Source organism: Hippichthys cyanospilos, chromosome 4 (genome assembly GCF_059441005.1).
Source record: "Hippichthys cyanospilos isolate Australia breed blue-spotted pipefish chromosome 4, RoL_Hcya_1.0, whole genome shotgun sequence".
Classification (NCBI taxonomy): domain Eukaryota; kingdom Metazoa; phylum Chordata; class Actinopteri; order Syngnathiformes; family Syngnathidae; genus Hippichthys; species Hippichthys cyanospilos.
Genome location: NC_142372.1, coordinates 23176404 through 23196416, shown reverse-complemented (window position 1 = coordinate 23196416; position 20013 = coordinate 23176404). Strand labels below are relative to the sequence as shown.

General features: G+C 36.4%; 1 protein-coding gene across 2 annotated transcripts in view; it reads right to left on the bottom strand.

Annotated features, from left to right (window-relative positions):
• The window catches only part of arnt2 (aryl hydrocarbon receptor nuclear translocator 2), a 77820-nt gene extending 62153 nt beyond the window's left edge, over window positions 1–15667 (bottom strand). The window contains exons 1-4 of one of the 2 annotated variants that reach the window (XM_088412209.1): window positions 15431–15667; window positions 8695–8806; window positions 3932–3979; window positions 2649–2696 (exon numbers count right to left, since the gene is read on the bottom strand). In XM_088412209.1, the coding sequence (XP_088268335.1) occupies window positions 2649–2696; window positions 3932–3979; window positions 8695–8806; window positions 15431–15461 (239 nt within the window). In that variant the 5' untranslated portion in view covers window positions 15462–15667. The remainder of the gene's footprint in view (window positions 1–2648; window positions 2697–3931; window positions 3980–8694; window positions 8807–15430) is intronic. The other variant, XM_088412207.1, reaches the window with a different exon arrangement.
• Window positions 15668–20013: the final 4346 nt, after the last annotated feature.

The following is a 20013-nucleotide window of genomic DNA, read 5'->3' as shown; positions in this document are numbered from 1 at the left end:
TGAAAGACTTTGATAATTAGGATGTCATTTTGTCATAGGCAAAAAGCAACAGTATTAATCATATCAATCCGTTTTCTCTTGTCGCTTATCCTCGCTAGGGTCGTTGGCTTGCTGGTGCCTATCCCAGCCGCCCTGTAGACAGGGTACACAGACAAACCATTCAAACTCCCAGTCACACTAAGAACAATTTGGAGTGTCCATTATGCCTACCATGCATGTGTTTGGAATGTGGGAGGAGACCGCAGTCCTCGGAGAAGACTCACACGAGCACGGCGAGAACATACAAATTCCAATGTTGTTCACATTTGAGTGTAATTTAATTCCACTAGAAAATTATAGCATAAATGTACATCTGTGTTACACATGGTAAATTCTTGTTTTGTCAGTTGGTTGAATGTTTCACTTTTTTATTTTATGTGACTTTTCATTACATTGTTGGGGGTTTTTTTTGTAATAACTTGGTACTTATTCTTCTTTTACAACATTCGTGTGGACAGCAAAGTAAGAATTCCATTCTACAGAGAAACTTGTTTCTACACTGTGCATGTGGCCCACACTCTGCATGTGGCAATAAACACTTTGAATCTTGAGTCTAATATGAGCTAACACTAATCATGTACTGTATATTCAAATTACTGTGTGGACCTATAAAAAGTTTTGTTTTAAGGGTTTGGCCAAAACAAGCTACTTTTCAAAGAGTGATTTCAATTATACAGTGCTCCACTTTGCCCACGTTCCATGTCCCAGACGCATAATTTTTGTTGGGGGACGCATATTTTCGAATCAACGCGCGTCTCTTGGATGCATCATTTTTTGACATCAAAATATTAATCATCATCCAGCTACTCTTTTATTCAACAAAACATGATGTCTTATGAACATTTTTGAGAACTTTGTTCGCCATGTTTGCTTTGATCTCGCGGAAAAAAATATTAACCGAGAAAAAAAGAACACAGCTTTGCTAAATAAATGCTGCTCACACTATGAGCCTTACTGCATGATGATCAAGTAGAGGACAACGAGATCGTTGTCCCAACCAAGCTTCCAGGAGTAACTTCCAAAATGAAATCGTCCCAATGCTGTTCATTTCATACATTACTTGATATCACACCTTTTATTTTGAAGCATTGTCTGACTTCCTATACAATCAGCTGCATTGCCAAGTAGATTTCACTGGGGAAAATGCTACTGTGGTAAAATTTCACCAATAAAACAAATTCACTTCAGAGTCCACATACCATATACTACTTAAGATAGTTATTCATTGCTACTGTATTCACGCGACATGATATAAACAATACGCACATGGCTAATTAAGATGGTAATTTGGTGTAGCTGATAGTCCTTCCGTGAGCGCAGCGGGGATCGGCAGGATAGGGAGAATCGCAAGAACAAATCGGTAAGTTTATTATTCTGAATTGACTTACAGTCTAACACCCAGATGGGTATTAGAATGTTATTCGCCCGCAACAGCAAGGAATGAAGGAGGTAAATGAAGTCCTAGCTAGCAAGGGCAACATAAGTCTGTCTTAAGTTCATGCTAATGTAGCTAACATTATTCTTTGTTTCAAGCCAACGATATTCATTTGCTGTACGAGCGGTCGGGGGAGTTCGCATCACTATAGTAATTCGTTGCTACTGTATTTATTCCACATAAACAATGCGCACGTGGCTAATTGATATTGTCATGTTTTTCAGGTAGCTGCAGGAAACATGACGCTTATGGTCTGTTGGCTCTGCGTTGATGATAATTTGGGGGACGCAGCATTGACCTTGCGTTAGGTGACTGATATAGCGGCACAATTAGTGGTGTCAAACCTATGGCCCGCGGGCTGGTTCTGGCCCGCAGATGGGTTTAAACCAGACCGCCAGATAATTGTGTGCAGTACAAAATTGAGCTGAATTTTTTTAATAAATGAAAACCTTGAAATGTTTTATGATTAATAGTAATGACAATATTTTATGATTAATAGGGGTGTAGTGCTTGCTTTATTTAGGATAGTCTTAAAAATTAATAATACATTTAAAGTTTTTGTTTTAAAGTTATATCACTGTATACAATAATTTTTTGGGGGTCTGGCCTACTTGGGAATAGATTTTGCTCCTTGCGGCTTGCAAGTTTACACGAGTTTGAGACTTCTGCTCTGGTTGGTGCTGTGGTCCTCAAAAGGTCTACCTTCGGGAGGAATTTTTTTTTTCCATCATCACGTTGTGGGCTATATATATATATATATATATATATATATATATATATATATATATATATATATATATATATATATATATATATATATATATATATATATATATATATATATATATATATATATATATATAAAACCAACAACAGATATTATATATATATATATATATATATATATATAATATCTGTTGTTGGTTTTTGTTCACGTCCTTTAAATATCGAGAACCCAACTGTTTTCAGAGGTAAAATGAGCACTGATTATAGTAATACCAACCTGAGCTGTAATGCAGGTAATAAAGTAAGCTTTTAACAAGGTTAAAACTTTAACAATCGGTAGAAATCCCATCATGATTTCCTGTTACACTTCACTTCGGGTCAGGGCAGGTTTGAACTTCAGTATATCCATTCCTGAGTATCCATTTTATCTCCCGCAGGCTTGGCCTACCTGGCAAACCTTTCCTTATCACCACCAGGTATCTGATCATCGTCATACCTAAAAAGAACACACACACAAAGAAAAAAAAATCAACATAAATACAAATACCAAAATCACCCAAAATATATTTATTTTATTACATATTTTAGTGCATGGCAGATGACAAAGACAGATGAAAACACCATGTAAAAAGACTATGCTTTAAAAAAAAGTTGCCTAGAGCTGGTGGAATGAAAAAACATAGATTTGCAACTTATAATAGGAGTACTTCAGTAATAGCAAGGCAGTTCTGTGTTTATCGCAGTGCAACCTTTTTTTCAGGTGGGAGTTATTGTGGGTTAAAAAACTCAAATCTGAACTACGCTGAACCCTAAAAATGCTTATAACAACTCCCTGCTATTGAACTTACCGCATACCTCTAATATCCATTGGTCATATCAACACAATATATTCGATTTTTAAACTAGCGAATTATTTATGGTAATAAACAACTGCTAATTTAAAAGTGTCAAAAGACCTGCAGCAGTAATATCACAAGTGGACATGCGAACAAACTGTGCTCTATAATTACCCGCTGTTAGTGAATGTGAAAGCTACTGCAAGCTTGTGTGTCACCACGAAACGGATAACCATCCCTTACAACTACACAATACAAACACTGTGCCCAAGTCAACTCCTTCCTTTCTATATTAGTCTAGAGTTATGTGTCAATGACATACTTGCACTGGGTATGACAAAGTCACAGTGGGAACTTTTCACTCATGTAATGCAACAGGTAAACACTAAAACTGCAGTTCCTTGTGTGATCAGCAAAAGGCACCATTCACCATACAAGAAAGGGCTGTTGGGATTCCTGCACAATACTGTACACTTACAACCTATGAACTTAGAAATGACAAATAAAAAGAAAGGAAAGGAAAACAGGTAGAGACAATTTAAATGCAGTTGAACAACTGAGATACATACCAAAATTTAAAAGATGACCCATTGTGCTCTTAATGGATGAAAATAAAATGGTTTATGAAGTGATCACACAAACATTTTATAAACGTCAGGATATTGCTTAAGTAATATTTTGATAAGTCTTTTCAGATAAATTGACGTATCAATGATTTTATTAATCATATTTTAATGATGTTATTTATCAATTTCCTGTAGAAGATTTGTAGATAAATGAAAAAAGCTACCCATATGATGTTATATGAAGATGTGCATTATTTAGAAAATTGAACTGTATCCAATTCAGTTATTTGTTCAGAATGTCAGTCGAGAAATGCATTTATTTTTCTCACCTTGAAAATTTGCTAGGTCCCTCCCCATCCTCGTCATCAAAGTCCATTCTGAGGAAGAAGCAAAGGAAAGTCGCATTAACAATTTTAAGACTCAGCAAAGACAGCACTCATGGGGCCAAAGTTTGCTGTGAACCTTTCTCGGCGGAGATCACTTGGAAGAAGAGTTCTAATATTTTTTTGGTTGATGCAAATGAACAAACTCGTCTTTCGAGTTGAATTAGCCAAATCATTTTACCTGACCGTCTCACCGCGTTCATGAAAAAGGGGGACAATAAATCATGATGACACTGGGGTTTTCTTCAAAAAGAGGTTCATTCACATGTCGCAACCAGACAGGCATCCCGTGTGGTTCACAGTCCAATGAGTTTGTCAGCACAAAAATATAAGAAATAAATAAATAAAACATTCAATACTAAGCGGCATGGTCAATGTGACCGGTATCAGGTACGACCCCTATTATCACCTCTCTGACGTCTGCATCTTAGCCAAAACAACCACCAGAAAGATGCTGAACGACATTAATATTTTCTTCATATTTGTATTATTTTTTTCTTCCTTTAAACAATTTCAGGTGACAAAATAGTTATGTATATGCTATGTCGGGGTTCTATGTAAACCTTTCCAGTTGGTAGTCCTGCTTAGCAACTATGATGTTCGCCCTATACATCGCTGGCGATAGGTCGATACCTCTTATGTCACATTTCGGCCGATGTAATGTTATTTTTTGCACAAATCTACACTAGTTGTCATTATCGTTGTCGTCATCATTATTATTAATTGTAATTATTTGTATTGTTAATATTATCATTATTTGTAATTGTAGGCAAAATAGTTTCAATTTCATTGTTTAAATTCATTGTTTATATTGTTCATTTTTATGCATATTTTGCATTTTACAATGTGTAGTCGAGTTGTTGACATGCTTACGTTTGTATATAATTATGTCAGAGTTAGTTGATGGTATAATCTCGCGATGTTTGGAATGTTTACTTCGCCTTTGCATGCGCGCACTTACGAGTTTGGACAGTCAAAACAGCGGGAAAGGAGAAATCAACAAGGAGAACTTACAATTTATAAATAGACTAAAAGTACATCATTTCCCTCACAAGCGGCAGCATGTTATTTTGTTATGCCATATGTTGTCTGTTACCAGTTATTGTACGTCATTTAAGTTTATTATTATTCGTACAATTTTCACGGTTTGACGAAGACAAGCTGAATTAAACCAGTCAAAGAAAACCACTTGTGCTTGTCGTGCCTACGAGGGAGTTACATTATTATTTAGATCCATCCATTCATTTTCTATAGCCACTTATCCTCACCAGGGTCACTGGCTTGCTGGTGCTTATACATGCAAGTAGGCAGTAGGCAGGGGACACCCTGAACTGGATGCCAGCCAAATGCAAGGCACACAGAGACGAACGACTATTCATAATGACAATTACGCATAAGGGCAATCTGGAGTGTCCAATACACCTACGATGCATGTTTTGGAGTGTCGGAGGAAGTCGGAGCCACCGGAGAAAGACAACGTGGGCATGAGGAGAACAGAACTCCACACAAGAAGGAGGAAGTGAGCTGGGATTGAACTGAGAGGCGGATGTGCCAACCACTCTACCACTGCGCCGCCCTATTATATAGATACTAAATAAAATGTATAACCATATATGTAGAACCAACTATGAATAATAGAGTAATGTGTAGGCGAAATTGCAGCTAGTACATACAGTACAGTAGTGCAGAATGCACACTGAATGAGTGTGATGTGCATTGCATTTGGTGACCAATTCTAATCGCTAAAAGTCTAAATATTGTGTAGTAGTAGTAGTTTTTTTTGGAGATGCAAAGATGTGTTACATTTACTTAACTAGCTAGATAAGTAGTTAAAGGCTGCTGATGCTGAAAATAATTAGGGTACATATTGTTAAATACAATTGAAAGTAGAATCTAGAATTCGAGGCTCAATTCACGCATTTCACAAATTGGTGCCATGCCCCACAAAATCAATACTTGCTCTAGTAAAAAATAAATAAAAATGTGGTCACTGTATTGCCTCAGGCTGAGACAACCAAATGATTATTATCTGACAGTTCAGCACAGATTTGTTACCACACCCATCCCTTAGTTGAGCAGCTGCCTGGGGTGAGAGGTTGCCCTCAACAGTTTTCCACTGTTGTCATGACATCTGTACCCAAGTGGAGCAAAATATATATAAGTCGAAGCATGGTATATAAGCCTATAAAATATAAGTTACAACAAATTACTTACATAAATGAAACAAGTTAATAGATCTCATATAGTCCGGTAGAGCAGGGGTTCTTTAACTTTTGGAGTCAGGGAACCGTGTTTAGAAAGCAAATTTTTCAAGGACCCGTATTTGCAAATGTTTGCGCAAACAAAACAAGAAAGTTATTCAAGCCAAACATAATTGCCTTTTTTATTCACCAACAGATTCGATTTGGCAACAACTATATTTGTTACTTTTCAGCCATACTGAACTTTAGAAAATAAAAACTGTAAATTGCACGCCTCCTCATAACAAACTGGGTCCATTTCCCCCAAACAGGTTGCTGCCAAATTATTTACAGTAGTCAAAAACAGCATTATAAAACGAACATGTAAACTACCAGACTGCTATATCTATTGTTTATTGTTTTTCTGTTCTTGATTTTTTTTTCCCCCATGTGTACTGTGTTTATAAGGTCAATAAATCAAACCAAATGTATTTATCATTTATTTATTTTATGCCGCTTTAGCTTTGCTGGCTTCATTGCCTCATGAGCAAGCAATTGTAGACACCAAACGCATTTTCACAACTTTCTAAATTGTTACATATTTAAACATATATGAAACTGGTTGAATTGATTGTTTTATTGAAGAGTCATGAATACTTTCACATTTAATAGAAAATAAAATGAAATTTACACAAATATATGTATTTTTTATTAGTAACCCAAATTACTTCACGGACCCCCTTTGGGAACAACTGGTTTAGTGTATTTGTATGCTGGATGCCCTCGAAAATGAGATAGTTCATCTCAAGAGGTAGATCCAAATAAATTTGAGATTTGAAACAGTCGAATACGCACACATAACTCCAGTGGTAGCCTCTTTCCACTGGTTACCTGCTCACTTTAGAATTTATTTTAAAATATTATTGATTACGTTTCAAGCCCTAGAAGGCCCGGTCCCCCCTTTTCTCAGACGAACTCCAGCACTACACTATCACACCCCGGTTTGAGCCCTACGGTCTGCTGACTAGCTGCTGCTGGGTCCGCCTAAAACCAGGCTAAAGACTCATGGTGACTGAGTCTTTGCAGCAGCCAGCCCAGGGCTCTGGAATAGCTTGCCTCTGTCTGTCAGATCCGCTGTGGTTTTGAATTTCTTTAAGTCTTTCAGTGCAAAGTGTTAGCCGAACAGAGAACCCCTAGAATGCCACCCGGTTGTGAGCATTTTAATTTCAGGATATTTCAAGGTCGAGAAAATATTGTCTGCTATGTCCATGTACACATAGGGGGTACCACGTGAAAGATTGGATTCCATTCTCTTCCTAGAAAAAGAAAGTAAGATTCTACCTTGTTCTATTCTTTAGTAATCACTGTTTGAAACAACATGTAGTTGTAGTTGTAGTCTTGTCATTGGCACAGAACCTAAGTATTTTACATTACGAAAATTCTCATCCATCGCACTGAAAGAGTTAAAAACCCACTTTTTTTCGCTCGCTTCTAATACACTTTCAAAATTAATATCATCATTGTACTGCTATTTTATCTGGGTTTCAGCTTGTTCTATTTTTTTATGTGTTTTTATTTGCAATGTTATTTTACTGTACAGCACTTTGGTTGACCATGCTCTTGTTAAATATGCTTCAGAAGTAAAACTTGTATTTTTTCCCACTTAAACCACTGCACATAGGCATTATAAATAATAATAGTTACACACATGCAACCTTGATGGGGGCAATTCCCTCACGAGACGCAATATCCATCCATCCCTTTTCTAGAGCTGCTCACGAGGGAAGACAATTTTTTATTTTTGCATATTTTTAATTCTAGTTTCATTTCATTTGATTCCAATCAAACCATGTCCGCTTGCCCAAATGCCTTTTATTATTCATTTTGAATTTATGATAACTGGTGAACTTTATTCTACGGCAGGGTTAAGAGCATAAACAAAAAAGGTTTTGTTGAAAATGACAAATTAAGTCATTAAGACGAAATGATTTAAAATAACGTAATATTTTATGAACCTCATTAAGACGAAATGATTTAAAATACCGTAATATTTTATGAACCTAAAAGTACTTAATATCAGTATTTACTTGGTAAAGATTGCAAATCTCAAGTACAAAGATCTGGCAAAAACTAAAAACGTTGGTGTATAAAACAATAACAATTGTTAACAATGTCCTATTAGTGTTGTTAAGTAAAAAAGACTTGCCTCAGGTCCCTGGAATTAACCTGCAAAGACTACCGCCCCGCGAAAAACAAACATGAAACAATAAAAGCTCCACAAAATTGGAAAGTTGCTAAATCACACTCCTCATGCTTAAATCACCTATTGACACACATGCCACCCAGAACAAACAATATAAAGTGATCAGCAATTTTGCTCATGCAAACATTCAGGCAATCAAGCCTATATTGTTTATATTGCATAATGTGTTACACTGCATACTGTATTTGCTTATTGTTTTCTTGCACGCTAATCTAGGGTGGAGGCGTTTCAGCACTCTGTTGGAAGACAATAAGAGACATACTCACCCGCCTGATCTTCTCTTGCCACCACGGCCTGGCACAGAACCTCCCATCCTTACTGGACCGGAACCAACTGCCCCCGGCATCACTACTGTACCTGGCAACTCACTGCCCATTTCTGAAACAATAAACATCAAACCTTATTTAAGAATTAATGGCAATAACTGTTTTTAAACAACAAAAGGATAGTCTACTGATTTTAGCCATTTTCAGCAATGTTACCATATTATCTCTAATTAATATGAATAATATTACAATGTTACACGACCCGAACCAGCGTTACTGGCGGTTACCTGAGTCTTAAGCGCATGTGATTTCATTTTCAGCAGACAGCAAGGTGTCCGAATCCGATATTGATAGCAGATTAGATAGATTGATCAGTCTGGTGTCAGTCAAACAGTACTGAACTGTATCAGATTGCATCCAAAATCCTCAATATTAGCCCTTACTGTATAAACAGTACAAGCAGTCCATTTCAGACTCCGTTTTTCCCTTAAAATCAGCATCGTCTAAACTAGCATGCGGAGCGCGCGTGATCAGAACACATCAGATCAACATCTAGCAATACTTGCCATTTATTCAACTTCATCTATCATCTTTACAGCAAAAAGACACCATAATAGCCACCTTTGCAACAGCCATTCATCAAACTTCCCTCGTTAAGAGCATTACAACATCAAACACGAAACACAAAATCTCATTTCACGCAGATGACATTTTAATGTTTCTTCAAGAGCAAGAATCATCCTGACCTGAGACAATGAAAACCATAAATGCATTTTCAAAATCTCAGAATATGCAATAAAGTGGCATAAATCATCCATTCTTCCATTACAACACTGAAAAAAGTACTCAAGATTCAAGAGCTTTATTGTCATATGTACAGTATAGTTGTACCATACAATGAAATTCTCATTCTGTTCACTTCCCCGAGCAGCAGACGGACGACATTCCATAATTGAGCAAAAATAATTAGCAATAAACTACAAACAGAGACAATGGTGCTAATAATGTAGTGCAGGATATCATGTAGTGCAAAAAAATACAGCTTTCATCCATCCATTCATTTTCGATAGCTATTTATCCTCTCTAGGTTCGCTGGCTTGCTGGTGCCTATTCCAGCTATTTATGGGCGATAGGACACCCTAACCCTTGCCAGCCTTTTTTTTTTTTTTTTTTTTAACTTCCTCTTTGGTCGCTCACATGTGGCCTTTCTTTTTTACAGCTGTCACAAGACATTGCCAAGCAGTGCGAAATACATAAAGCCACAGGTGGACATTTCTTATTTTCAAAATTTAAAATATTGGGGACCACTACTTTAAAGGACCAAAATCATTTTTCTTACAGATTAGCATTCAAACCTCATTAGGTGATTTTACATGTCATGTCTCACATGCTCTTACACTAATTGGATCTGAGTGACAGCCAGCTGGAGCTAATCCTACAGTTACACTACATTCCCAGTCTAAAATCAGTGCACCTGCCTATACAGTGAAGCCTCGCCACTTCGTGCTTCATCTTTCACATTTTCAGTGCTTTTTCCATGAAAAAAAAACAAAAAAACAATCGTAATTTTGAGTCACCGTTATTTAAAACTGTCCATATCTGACAAAACCGGTACGTTTTGTTTCCTCCTGCCACATCATCTGCCTTAAAGGGACAGTGGCACTTATCCGGAGGCGGCCATGCTTGTTATAGCTACGGACAATGGTAAATGAAGCACCTGCAGCACCTCCTGCTGTCCGTAATGAATAATGGCCTAAATCTTACACACTCTCCCTTTAACGAGCAATTTGCAGCCTGCCGTGGAAGCCCCCTCTCGATGTGACTCATACTCTTTGGCTGCCACAGCCAATCACATCCACTTCCTAATTTGTCATCTTCAGTACCACTCTAAGTTAGCTACGGCAGCTAACTACAGCGGCTATCATGTTTATGCTACTCTTACGGAGCGTTTAATTTGAGATCGCTCGAGGTAGGACGCGAGCAGTCTATCAAGCTAAAGTTTGGGCCAAGAAAGCGAACCATCTTCCACACAAAATAACAGAATCCACACAGTACTATTAATTAATAATACATATAGCAGTTGAATGATTGCTTTAAAATAAAATACTATCACTCGCTAGTAGTTCGTTTCAAATCAATCACTTTTTGAAATATTGTGCATTTATATACAGTAGATATATATTATCGTGCATGGTAAATGTTTGTTATTGTAATAAATGTGCTTTTATATAATTTGTTTAAAAATAAGCCTCTAGAAAAAAATATTTTAGTCAAAATGTATTTTCACTGGCACTGCATCTGGCAGAACACTACAAACACAGGCATGAGACAAACAAACATACAAAAAACAACTGCACACCAAAAAATGCCAACAAATTTAAAAAATAACAAAACGGCAGCAAAAAAGCATGCAATCACAAAAACAAAATGAAAGCAAAGAAATGCAGAAATCACAAAAAAGTTTTAATAAACAAAAACAAACATAAAAATGAAAGAACACGACAAAATATACTGCAAGAACCATCACGACAGGGCTTGTAAACAACAAGAAAAGCAAAGATTCCTAGCATTTCTTCTAAGTTGCATGTTTTCCAGCTTTTTTTTTTTTTTAACCCGACACACCTGAGGAGAGAAACCTGGAAAACATGGACAACAGCCCTCGAAGATTGAGTATGGATAACCCTGTTCTAGTTTGTTGAAGTCTATCATTAATTACATATATTTATTTAAATGTTACAATATGTTATTTTTATTTGATGTTGATGTTCTTATTTGGAATGTTGAATTGTATATGATTTTCTTGTTGTTAATTGATCATTAAAAGTCAATGGGCAGTAGGCAGGGGACACCCTGAACTGGTTGCCAGCCAATCACAGGCACATAGAGACCAACGACCACTCAGACTCACAAAAACATCTAAGGGCAATTTGGAGTGTCAGACATACCTGCCATCCATGTTTTGGGGATTGTGGGAGAAACCCAGGGAAAAAGCTAAAAAGGCATGGAGAGAACATGCAAACTCTACCCAGGCTGGAGACAGTATCAAACCCAAGAGGTGGCTTTACTGCGAGGTGGATGTGGTAACCACTTTTCCACTGTGCCACCTATTGTTATATTGAAAAAAGAATTATTACAGTATTGTAAAGAAAGATTACATTAAAAAACATAATCACACAACAGGGATGAAAACTGAGTCATAGTAACCCATAAATTAGGCCAAAGGTGTTAAACTCAAGGTCCTGGGATCAGATCCGGCCCGCCAAATAATTTTATGTGGCCCGCGAAATGTTTTATTGAAATAAAGTTTCTGGCTAAAATACCAAACTTGCAAGTTGTCTTCAACTTTTAAAAATGTGGCCAGGAAAAAAAACAAAACAAAACTGTTATTACAAATATGATTTCAAAACTAGGTCAGTGTGTGACAAACACTTAAAATTTATTTGACTTCACAGTCATTTCCAGTCGATCTCTGACAGATGAAATTGAGTTTGACACCCCTGCCTTAGGTAATCCTGACACCTAGAGGTAGAAATAGTTTGTTTGCTGTTTTGTTTATTTTGTTTTATTTTTATTAATTTTTTCTTTTTCCGCCAAATGGCCCACACAAGCTTCATTTGGCCATCACTGAAATGAGCATACATCTGTCACGCCGTGGCATGGTGTAGTCAGAGAGTCGGGGAAGGTAGTGCACCCCAAAAAATGCCCAAAGGCTGGGAGGTTGTGGCTCGAAAAAATGGTGGTTTAAACACAACCTGAGAAAAGAAACAACTGGCACAAATAAATACAAGGTACAAACAAAACTCAAAACTGAAACTAACTCACGGAAAACAGCAAAGGTAGACAGGCGATACTTGGTAGTAGTGATGGCTCACAACACCGACGCGCCGGCTCATGTGCCAAACTCATAGAACGACCACTGTATCGGTGCGTGTACCGCTTGAAGACATTCACGTGACCATGTCATGAACTGTGTCGACATAGCAAGAACACGCCAAACTGTGTTTATAAGAAAGTGCATCTGTCAATATGACGCAGCTGCTGAAGAGTCAAATCACACGGTTGCTTCACTGCCTTGTGAGCGTGTTATCGCACCCAATATTCCAATAATTTACACATTGCATATATTTTATTCCATAATTCCATATTTTTCAAACCAATTCAACATTCATTCCCAATGGGAAAACAGTCGCATTCGTTGTCAGTTAGAATTGTATCTATGTCATTCCTAATGGGAGACAGTCCCATTTGTTCTCAATTCGAATGTTATCTGTCAGACAACAAATGGCTGCTTGGTACGGTGGTACTCACACTTCCTTCACTTCTCAGATGAATAAGTTGTTTTTCGATTTTGATACTTCCAATTTCATATTATTCTACATATTCACGAGAGGACTGAATGTGTTTTACTTTTTCTAAATGTTTATCCTTTTCCCACAAATCCTTCTTTCCTATTCCAACAAGTCCCATTGACTTGCGTTGGGCGAATTAACATTTAACTATAAACATTTACCTAAAAACAATCTATTAAATTTAACATAAGCTCATTCATTATATGTAATACTTAAAATAATATGTCATAATGCCTAATTTCTCAGGTCTAGTGACGCCCCTGGTGTACACTAGGTCAGTTCACTTTGTCAAGTGGGTTGCCTGCAGGGATTTTTAACATCCAGCACGTGTCAGTATTTGATGACACAATATCAACACAGTATCAACACACTGTGTCAGTGTGCCAACACGCTCCATAACGCCTCATCAATCCATCACTACTTGGGAGGGTAACTCAGATGATAACTTCAACTAGAAACAGAAGGACAATCTGGCAGTATGACATTAAGACAATCACCCAACAACTTAACAGAACTAAATTGGGACTTAAATACTCTCACACTAAATTAGGAGAACGCAAAACAGCTGGACAGGCACAAAATGCAGGGGAACCTGACTGGTTGACACATGGGGCAGGTAAGCAGACAGGTGGACGAAATCATTCTAACAAGTACACAGGCAAGAAAAGGCAGACGCGTGGAGGACAGAAACATAAGAAACTAGAACATAAGCCCACAAGAGCAGAAAAACAACAAATCCCAACCCAAAAATTACAACATCATCCTTAACATTGAAGCTTTATGAGCTGTTGAAAGCTCCGTTTTCCATGCCATTGACGTGAGCCATCTTCGTCTTGCTGGTGGACTCGCAGCTCAATTACTCTTCCTATGAACAGCTTGTCTTGTCATCCAATTTGCATATTGTGTTTCACACCCAGAGGTGGCAATCTACATGAGAGGTTTGTGCACAGATGTGGTCGTGTGTAATGAAGCTTCGTAGTCGTAGGAGTAGTGTACTGAAAAGACTTTGCACTAACAGGTTTTAGTCATAAAAATATTCAAACCCACAAATTGTTGATTTGTTGTCAAAGGAACATGTTTCATGCTCACACAATTTAGACTCCTACTCTTAAGCTATAACTAATAAAGGCAAATAGTTAATCACACATCTCTTTTGAACAGTTATATTACGCCAGTTACAACGATGAAACCAAATAACTGTTGAAAGATCTCATATTATTACATTTTGTATACCCGACAAATTGATGGATTATTAGTTTGTAAATCGGAATTCAAGTATAATTGTTAAGTAACTGTAGCGTAATAAAAAAATTTTGAAACCAATATTTATTTATTATATTTATTACTATTTATTACTTGTTGACACATATGAATTAATTTCACAGGCCACATAAAATTTGCCTGGTCATATTTGGCTCCCCAACCTACGATTGACACTTGTGCCCTCCAACATTTCTAAATAAATCCAACATTTCTGTGGTTTCACTGTAAACAAGTTATCTATAATAATATTTTTCTTAACAGCTGTTTGCTTCAGCAATCGGAAGAAATCAATCACATGTGTACATCTCATATAGGTGGATAAAAAAGTAGAATTACTGTAAAATAATGTCATCTTTGATCGGGCTTTGGAATCGCTGCCGTATTTTGTAGTCGTTTCAACGCCTTTGACGTCACCCTTGCTCAAACTAGGAGGCGCAGGACTATCCGTGTACTAATAAATGGACTTATTGAAATAACATGGTATTTTGTGACATGATTATAATTCGCCAATTTAAAGAAGGACTTCAATAAAATATTGTGGTGTGACAAGTGCTGTCGCGCGCGTCTTTAATTTAAACAAAGCCATTGCAGGTTATTTTATTTTTCTCTTTTTTTTTTACAAACCTCTGGATTTAAACAATTATACACTCGCTATTCTGAAATCAACAGGGTAGAAATGCGACTAGTCGATTGGATTTCTGTAAATCACAGATGATTCACAGAAGCCAACGCACGCGAACAAGTGCACCGCAGTGGGGTAATATGCTAAATAATCTTTGTGCCACTGAGAGTGAGGAAAGCAAAGCGCAAGCGAAAATAACGCGAGGGATAAGCAGAAGGACGCGATGAATCCATGTTAAAGCATTACTTTGCGCTACGACCAACTCATTCTGATCAAAAGAGAGAGCATAGCTGCACAGAAAAGCCCCGCTTGCGAACGACCGCACGATATGGGGGAAGGGGATGGATGCTGCTGGAGCAGCTAGGCTGTGGCGGCCTGCGGCGGTTTTAGCCCTCCTCTTCTCGCACAGGCTCAACAAAACGCGTATTCGTCAACTCTCGTCTCCAACCTGGGCTTTAACACAATAGAATCGGCCAAGATGCGAAAGAGGCTGCTGACTTACCGGAAGGATTGACCGCAGCGGGAGTTGCCATGTTTCCTCAACGGAGCAAAATAACAAAACAGCAACGGTGATGACGCACAATACGTCAGGAGAGCCCACAGGGTTTTTGCTGGGAGAGAGAGTCGACACGCGGCAGGCTAAGCACGCGAGGCTCCCTGCAGCCGCTTCTTGTCCGAAAAAAAAAAAAAACACGGGATGATCAGAGGCACTTAAAATCACCGATTTAGTTAAAGAACAAATTTTTTGAAAGCAGACGAAACAAAATGCAAGATGTCTGAATTGTAACACCGCGAGACTTTCGGGTTCGTTGAATAAATTATTTTTCGTGGTCTTCACTGCAAAAGGTGCAGTGTCGAAGATAGAGTGAAAAACGTTTTAAAAAGTGTTCCTTTTCAAAATTTTTCAATTGTTACGACTGATAGTAACATTTGCTTTTTCACATTTGTAATACATTAGATATTTGGGCTGCTGCTCTAACAGTTTTACAGTAGCTACCCAATGACAATGTATGTGTGAAGAGTAATACTCCTCTATGTCAACAAAACTTTTAATGACAAAGATGAAGAAGCCCTGGTGGACTATTCACTGTGTGTGATAGCCTGATAGGAGCACATATGAGCCCTGGGCTATCATCTTCATCAGTATTATCGTCATCATCCTTATAGGTAAATGAAAAAAAAAAAAACACTTCAAATCCTGTTCCATTTGACAGTAGTGTATACAGCAGGGGTGTCCAAACTCAGTCGTCGAAAGCCGTGAACCTTCATTTTTTTAAAGGTTCCATTCTTCAACACACCTCATTCAAATGATCAGCTCATCAACAAGCTCAACAGAAGCCTGATAAAGATCTCGACCATTCCTGACAAAAGTCATGTCGCTGGACTTCATTTTTTAATTTGTTTTATTTATTCAAATGAGAACCTGTGAATCAAAATTGTAAGTGTTGTTTCTTGTGACTAGTCAAAATGTTTTGGGTTTTATTTTTTTTCTCTTGTGACTACATATTTAAAACCTGTGAGTGCAAAGTGTATTTTATAATGCCCTCACATCCACGAGTACGAAGCTTCACCTCACATTACCTCACATTTGTGCATGAATCTCTTGTTGGAATTGAGGCGTGGGTACAAATAATTTGTGTGGATTGCTTCCTCTAACAAAGCACAATATGAAAATTGAGATGACATCACGCCTAGCCATTCATAGGGAAAAGTAATCAAGCTATGAGTCTCTCCACCCATGCATGAAGAGAACAAAGATAGGCAATGGCATGGAATACGGCGCCATCAACAGCTAATCATGCTTCTTTCGTCGGCCTTTGTCTCCTCTTAGTCTTGTAAACACTACTTACTTATCCAAAATGTTGCTCAAAATCAAAAAGACCAATCATTGTAAAAATACATTACGACTGGTCAGTCTATTCCCCCGGAATGAAAGTGCTTCACAGATACTGGTCAAATGTGTTGCACGGTGCAAAAAGGAACGTTAAACTGTGAAAATGGTGTCTAAAAATGATGTTTATAGCATGTGGTATTAAAAGACATTTAAAAACAACGATTCAAGGTTATGTCAAAGCAATAGAAATGATATTAAACACCAATGTTTGATTACGTCTGAGATCTTTTATTCAGAATCAACACCTAGTAGAAACAAACACTTTAATCGTTCCTTTGAATAACTTCTGATAGACACGCAAAAGCTGAATTTGAATCCTATTAACAATAAAGATTTGTTCAATGCGAACACGCATATATTTTTATTAAGATTATTATTATTATTAAGATTATTATTATTATTAAGAAATTATTATTTGAACACGTTTTGGACTGAATCGGTTTGTTTTTTACTCATTACTTCACATTTGGAAAATACTAGCTCACAAGGAACCGATGATGAAATGAATGTAATACATTTTGGAACTTCTCAACAGCACACGAGGACAGCAAAGCCAATTGTGCATTTCTAAAGTCATTATAAAGTCATGAGACGCTCAAATTCGAATTGTCTAAACCACTCACGTGTCAGTGAATCACCTGATTTGAACGTGAACCACAATGAGTGATTCGTTCGGGAAATGAAGCAGACATTGGTACTTATGTCATGTGATTTTGAAGCGAACTCTGAACCAGTGGTTCAGTTGAAACGTCAATCACCATTTTGAAGCAGGATTTGAAGCTTCTGTGCCAAATTGCCATCACTACTCGTTTAGTAACATCTTTGGGCATTCCTTGAGTAATTCCTTCTCAAATACTGAAGGTAGCACAATGCAATGGGAGGCGATGGGGGTGCTTTTGCGCCACAAAGTGTAATTACATATCAACGACACCAGGTGACGCAGTGCTGCTCTCATTGTCAAGGTCAGTGCTGGCTTTCTAAACATTTTCAACCGCTTTCAACTCCAACAACCATAGATTTATTTTATTTATTTTTCTAAATTACGTTAATGATTAATGTAATTTGGAGGGGGGGGGGGGGGTCATCATAATATTTTATGAAATTTTCCTCAGTTTAAAATATTTAAGATATTGGTGTTATTGTGCCAGATCAACTTATAACGTATTTTTTTACACAGCATCAAACGGTTCAGTTGGTTAAAAATATTTCTAGTTTGAATAAGGATTGAAATATTTATTTTAGGCACTTTGATGCACATCACGCCTGCTTTTTTTCAGATTCTGAATAAACTGCAACCTATATAAATGCTTTTATAAGTAAAGTTAACATTGGCATTACCACAGATGATTTAAATGGCTTTTTTTGTGTGTGTATTTTAAAAATGATACAATTTTAGATATACGTATACAATGTTCATTGATAATTATGTCTCTTATAGTCACCGCAGCGAGTCGAGGGGGCACGAAATGTTTTCTTTCCATGAGAGAGGCTTCACAAAACATAATTAAGAAGCACTGCCTTAGATGAAAAAGCAGGTTGTTAGCAATTTGAATGTCATTCATAAAGTATTTCATCTTTTGTGTATTTAAAAAAAGGAAACAATATAAGGTAAACGTATACCATGGTCACTGATAATTATGTCTTTTATAGTCACTGCAGGAGTCGAGGGGGCACGAAATATTTTCTTTCCATGAGAGGGGCTTCATAAAACATAATTAAGAAGCACTGCCTTACATGAAAAAGCAGGTAATTAGCAATTTGAATGTCATTCATAAAGTATTTTATGAAAGTAGACTCAAAGGCTAATGGCTTGCGAGCTAATAGTCTGTGACTATAAATCCATATATTGACAAACATTTTAAAAAAATAAATCATAAATAAATTGGAAAGTAGCAACACTACCACAACAATAAATAAAAATACAATATGTAATATTTAAAATGTTAAAAAGTTTTCAATGTTTATGAAAGTAGACTCAAAGGCCAAAGTCTTGCGAGCTAATCGTCTGTGACTATAAATCCATATATTGACAAATATTTTAAAAAATAAATCATAAATAAATTAGAAAGTAGCAACACTACCACAACAATAAATAAAAATACAATATGTAATATTTAAAATGTTAAAAAGTTTTCAATGTTTATGAAAGTAGACTCAAAGGCCAAAGTCTTGCGAGCTAATAGTCTGTGACTATAAATCCATATATTGACAAATATTTTAAAAAATAAATCATAAATAAATTGGAAAGTAGCAACACTACCACAACAATAAATAAAAATACAATATGTAATATTTAAGATGTTAAAAAGTTTTCAATGTTTATGAAAGTAGACTCAAAGGCCAAAGTCTTGCGAGCTAATAGTCTGTGACTATAAATCCATATATTGACAAATATTTTAAAAAATAAATCATAAATAAATTAGAAAGTAGCAACACTACCACAACAATAAATAAAAATACAATATGTAATATTTAAAATATTATAAAAGGTTTAAATGTTTATGAAAGTAGACTCAAAGGCCAAAGTCTTGCGAGCTAATAGTCTGTGACTATAAATCCATATATTGACAAATATTTTAAAAAATAAATCATAAATAAATTGGAAAGTAGCAACACTACCACAACAATAAATAAAAATACAATATGTAATATTTAAAATGTTAAAAAGTTTTCAATGTTTATGAAAGTAGACTCAAAGGCCAAAGTCTTGTGAGCTAATAGTCTGTGACTATAAATCCATATATTGACAAACATTTTAAAAAAATAAATCATAAATAAATTGGAAAGTAGCAACACTACCACAACAATAAATAAAAATACAATATGTAATATTTAAAATGTTAAAAATATGTGTCATTAAATAAAAATAAAGATACATTTGACTTCACACAAAGAAGAGTTCTGGGTTTTGTAAGTATTTTTAAAATGTATTATTTACTATTTATTTTTTCTATCATTTAATTAATTTATTTAATTACATATTCATTATGAATGATCTTACATTATCCTTAACACTGAAGTGTAATGAGCTGCGGAAAGCTCCGTCTTCCATATCATAGGCATCTGCCATTTTCGTTCTCTTCTTGCCACATGCTGGGTGAAGGCCTTGCGGCTTGATTACAGTACTTTTCCCTTGAACTGCTGGTAGCCTGATGTCATCTAATTTGCATATTTTACTCCATAATCACATG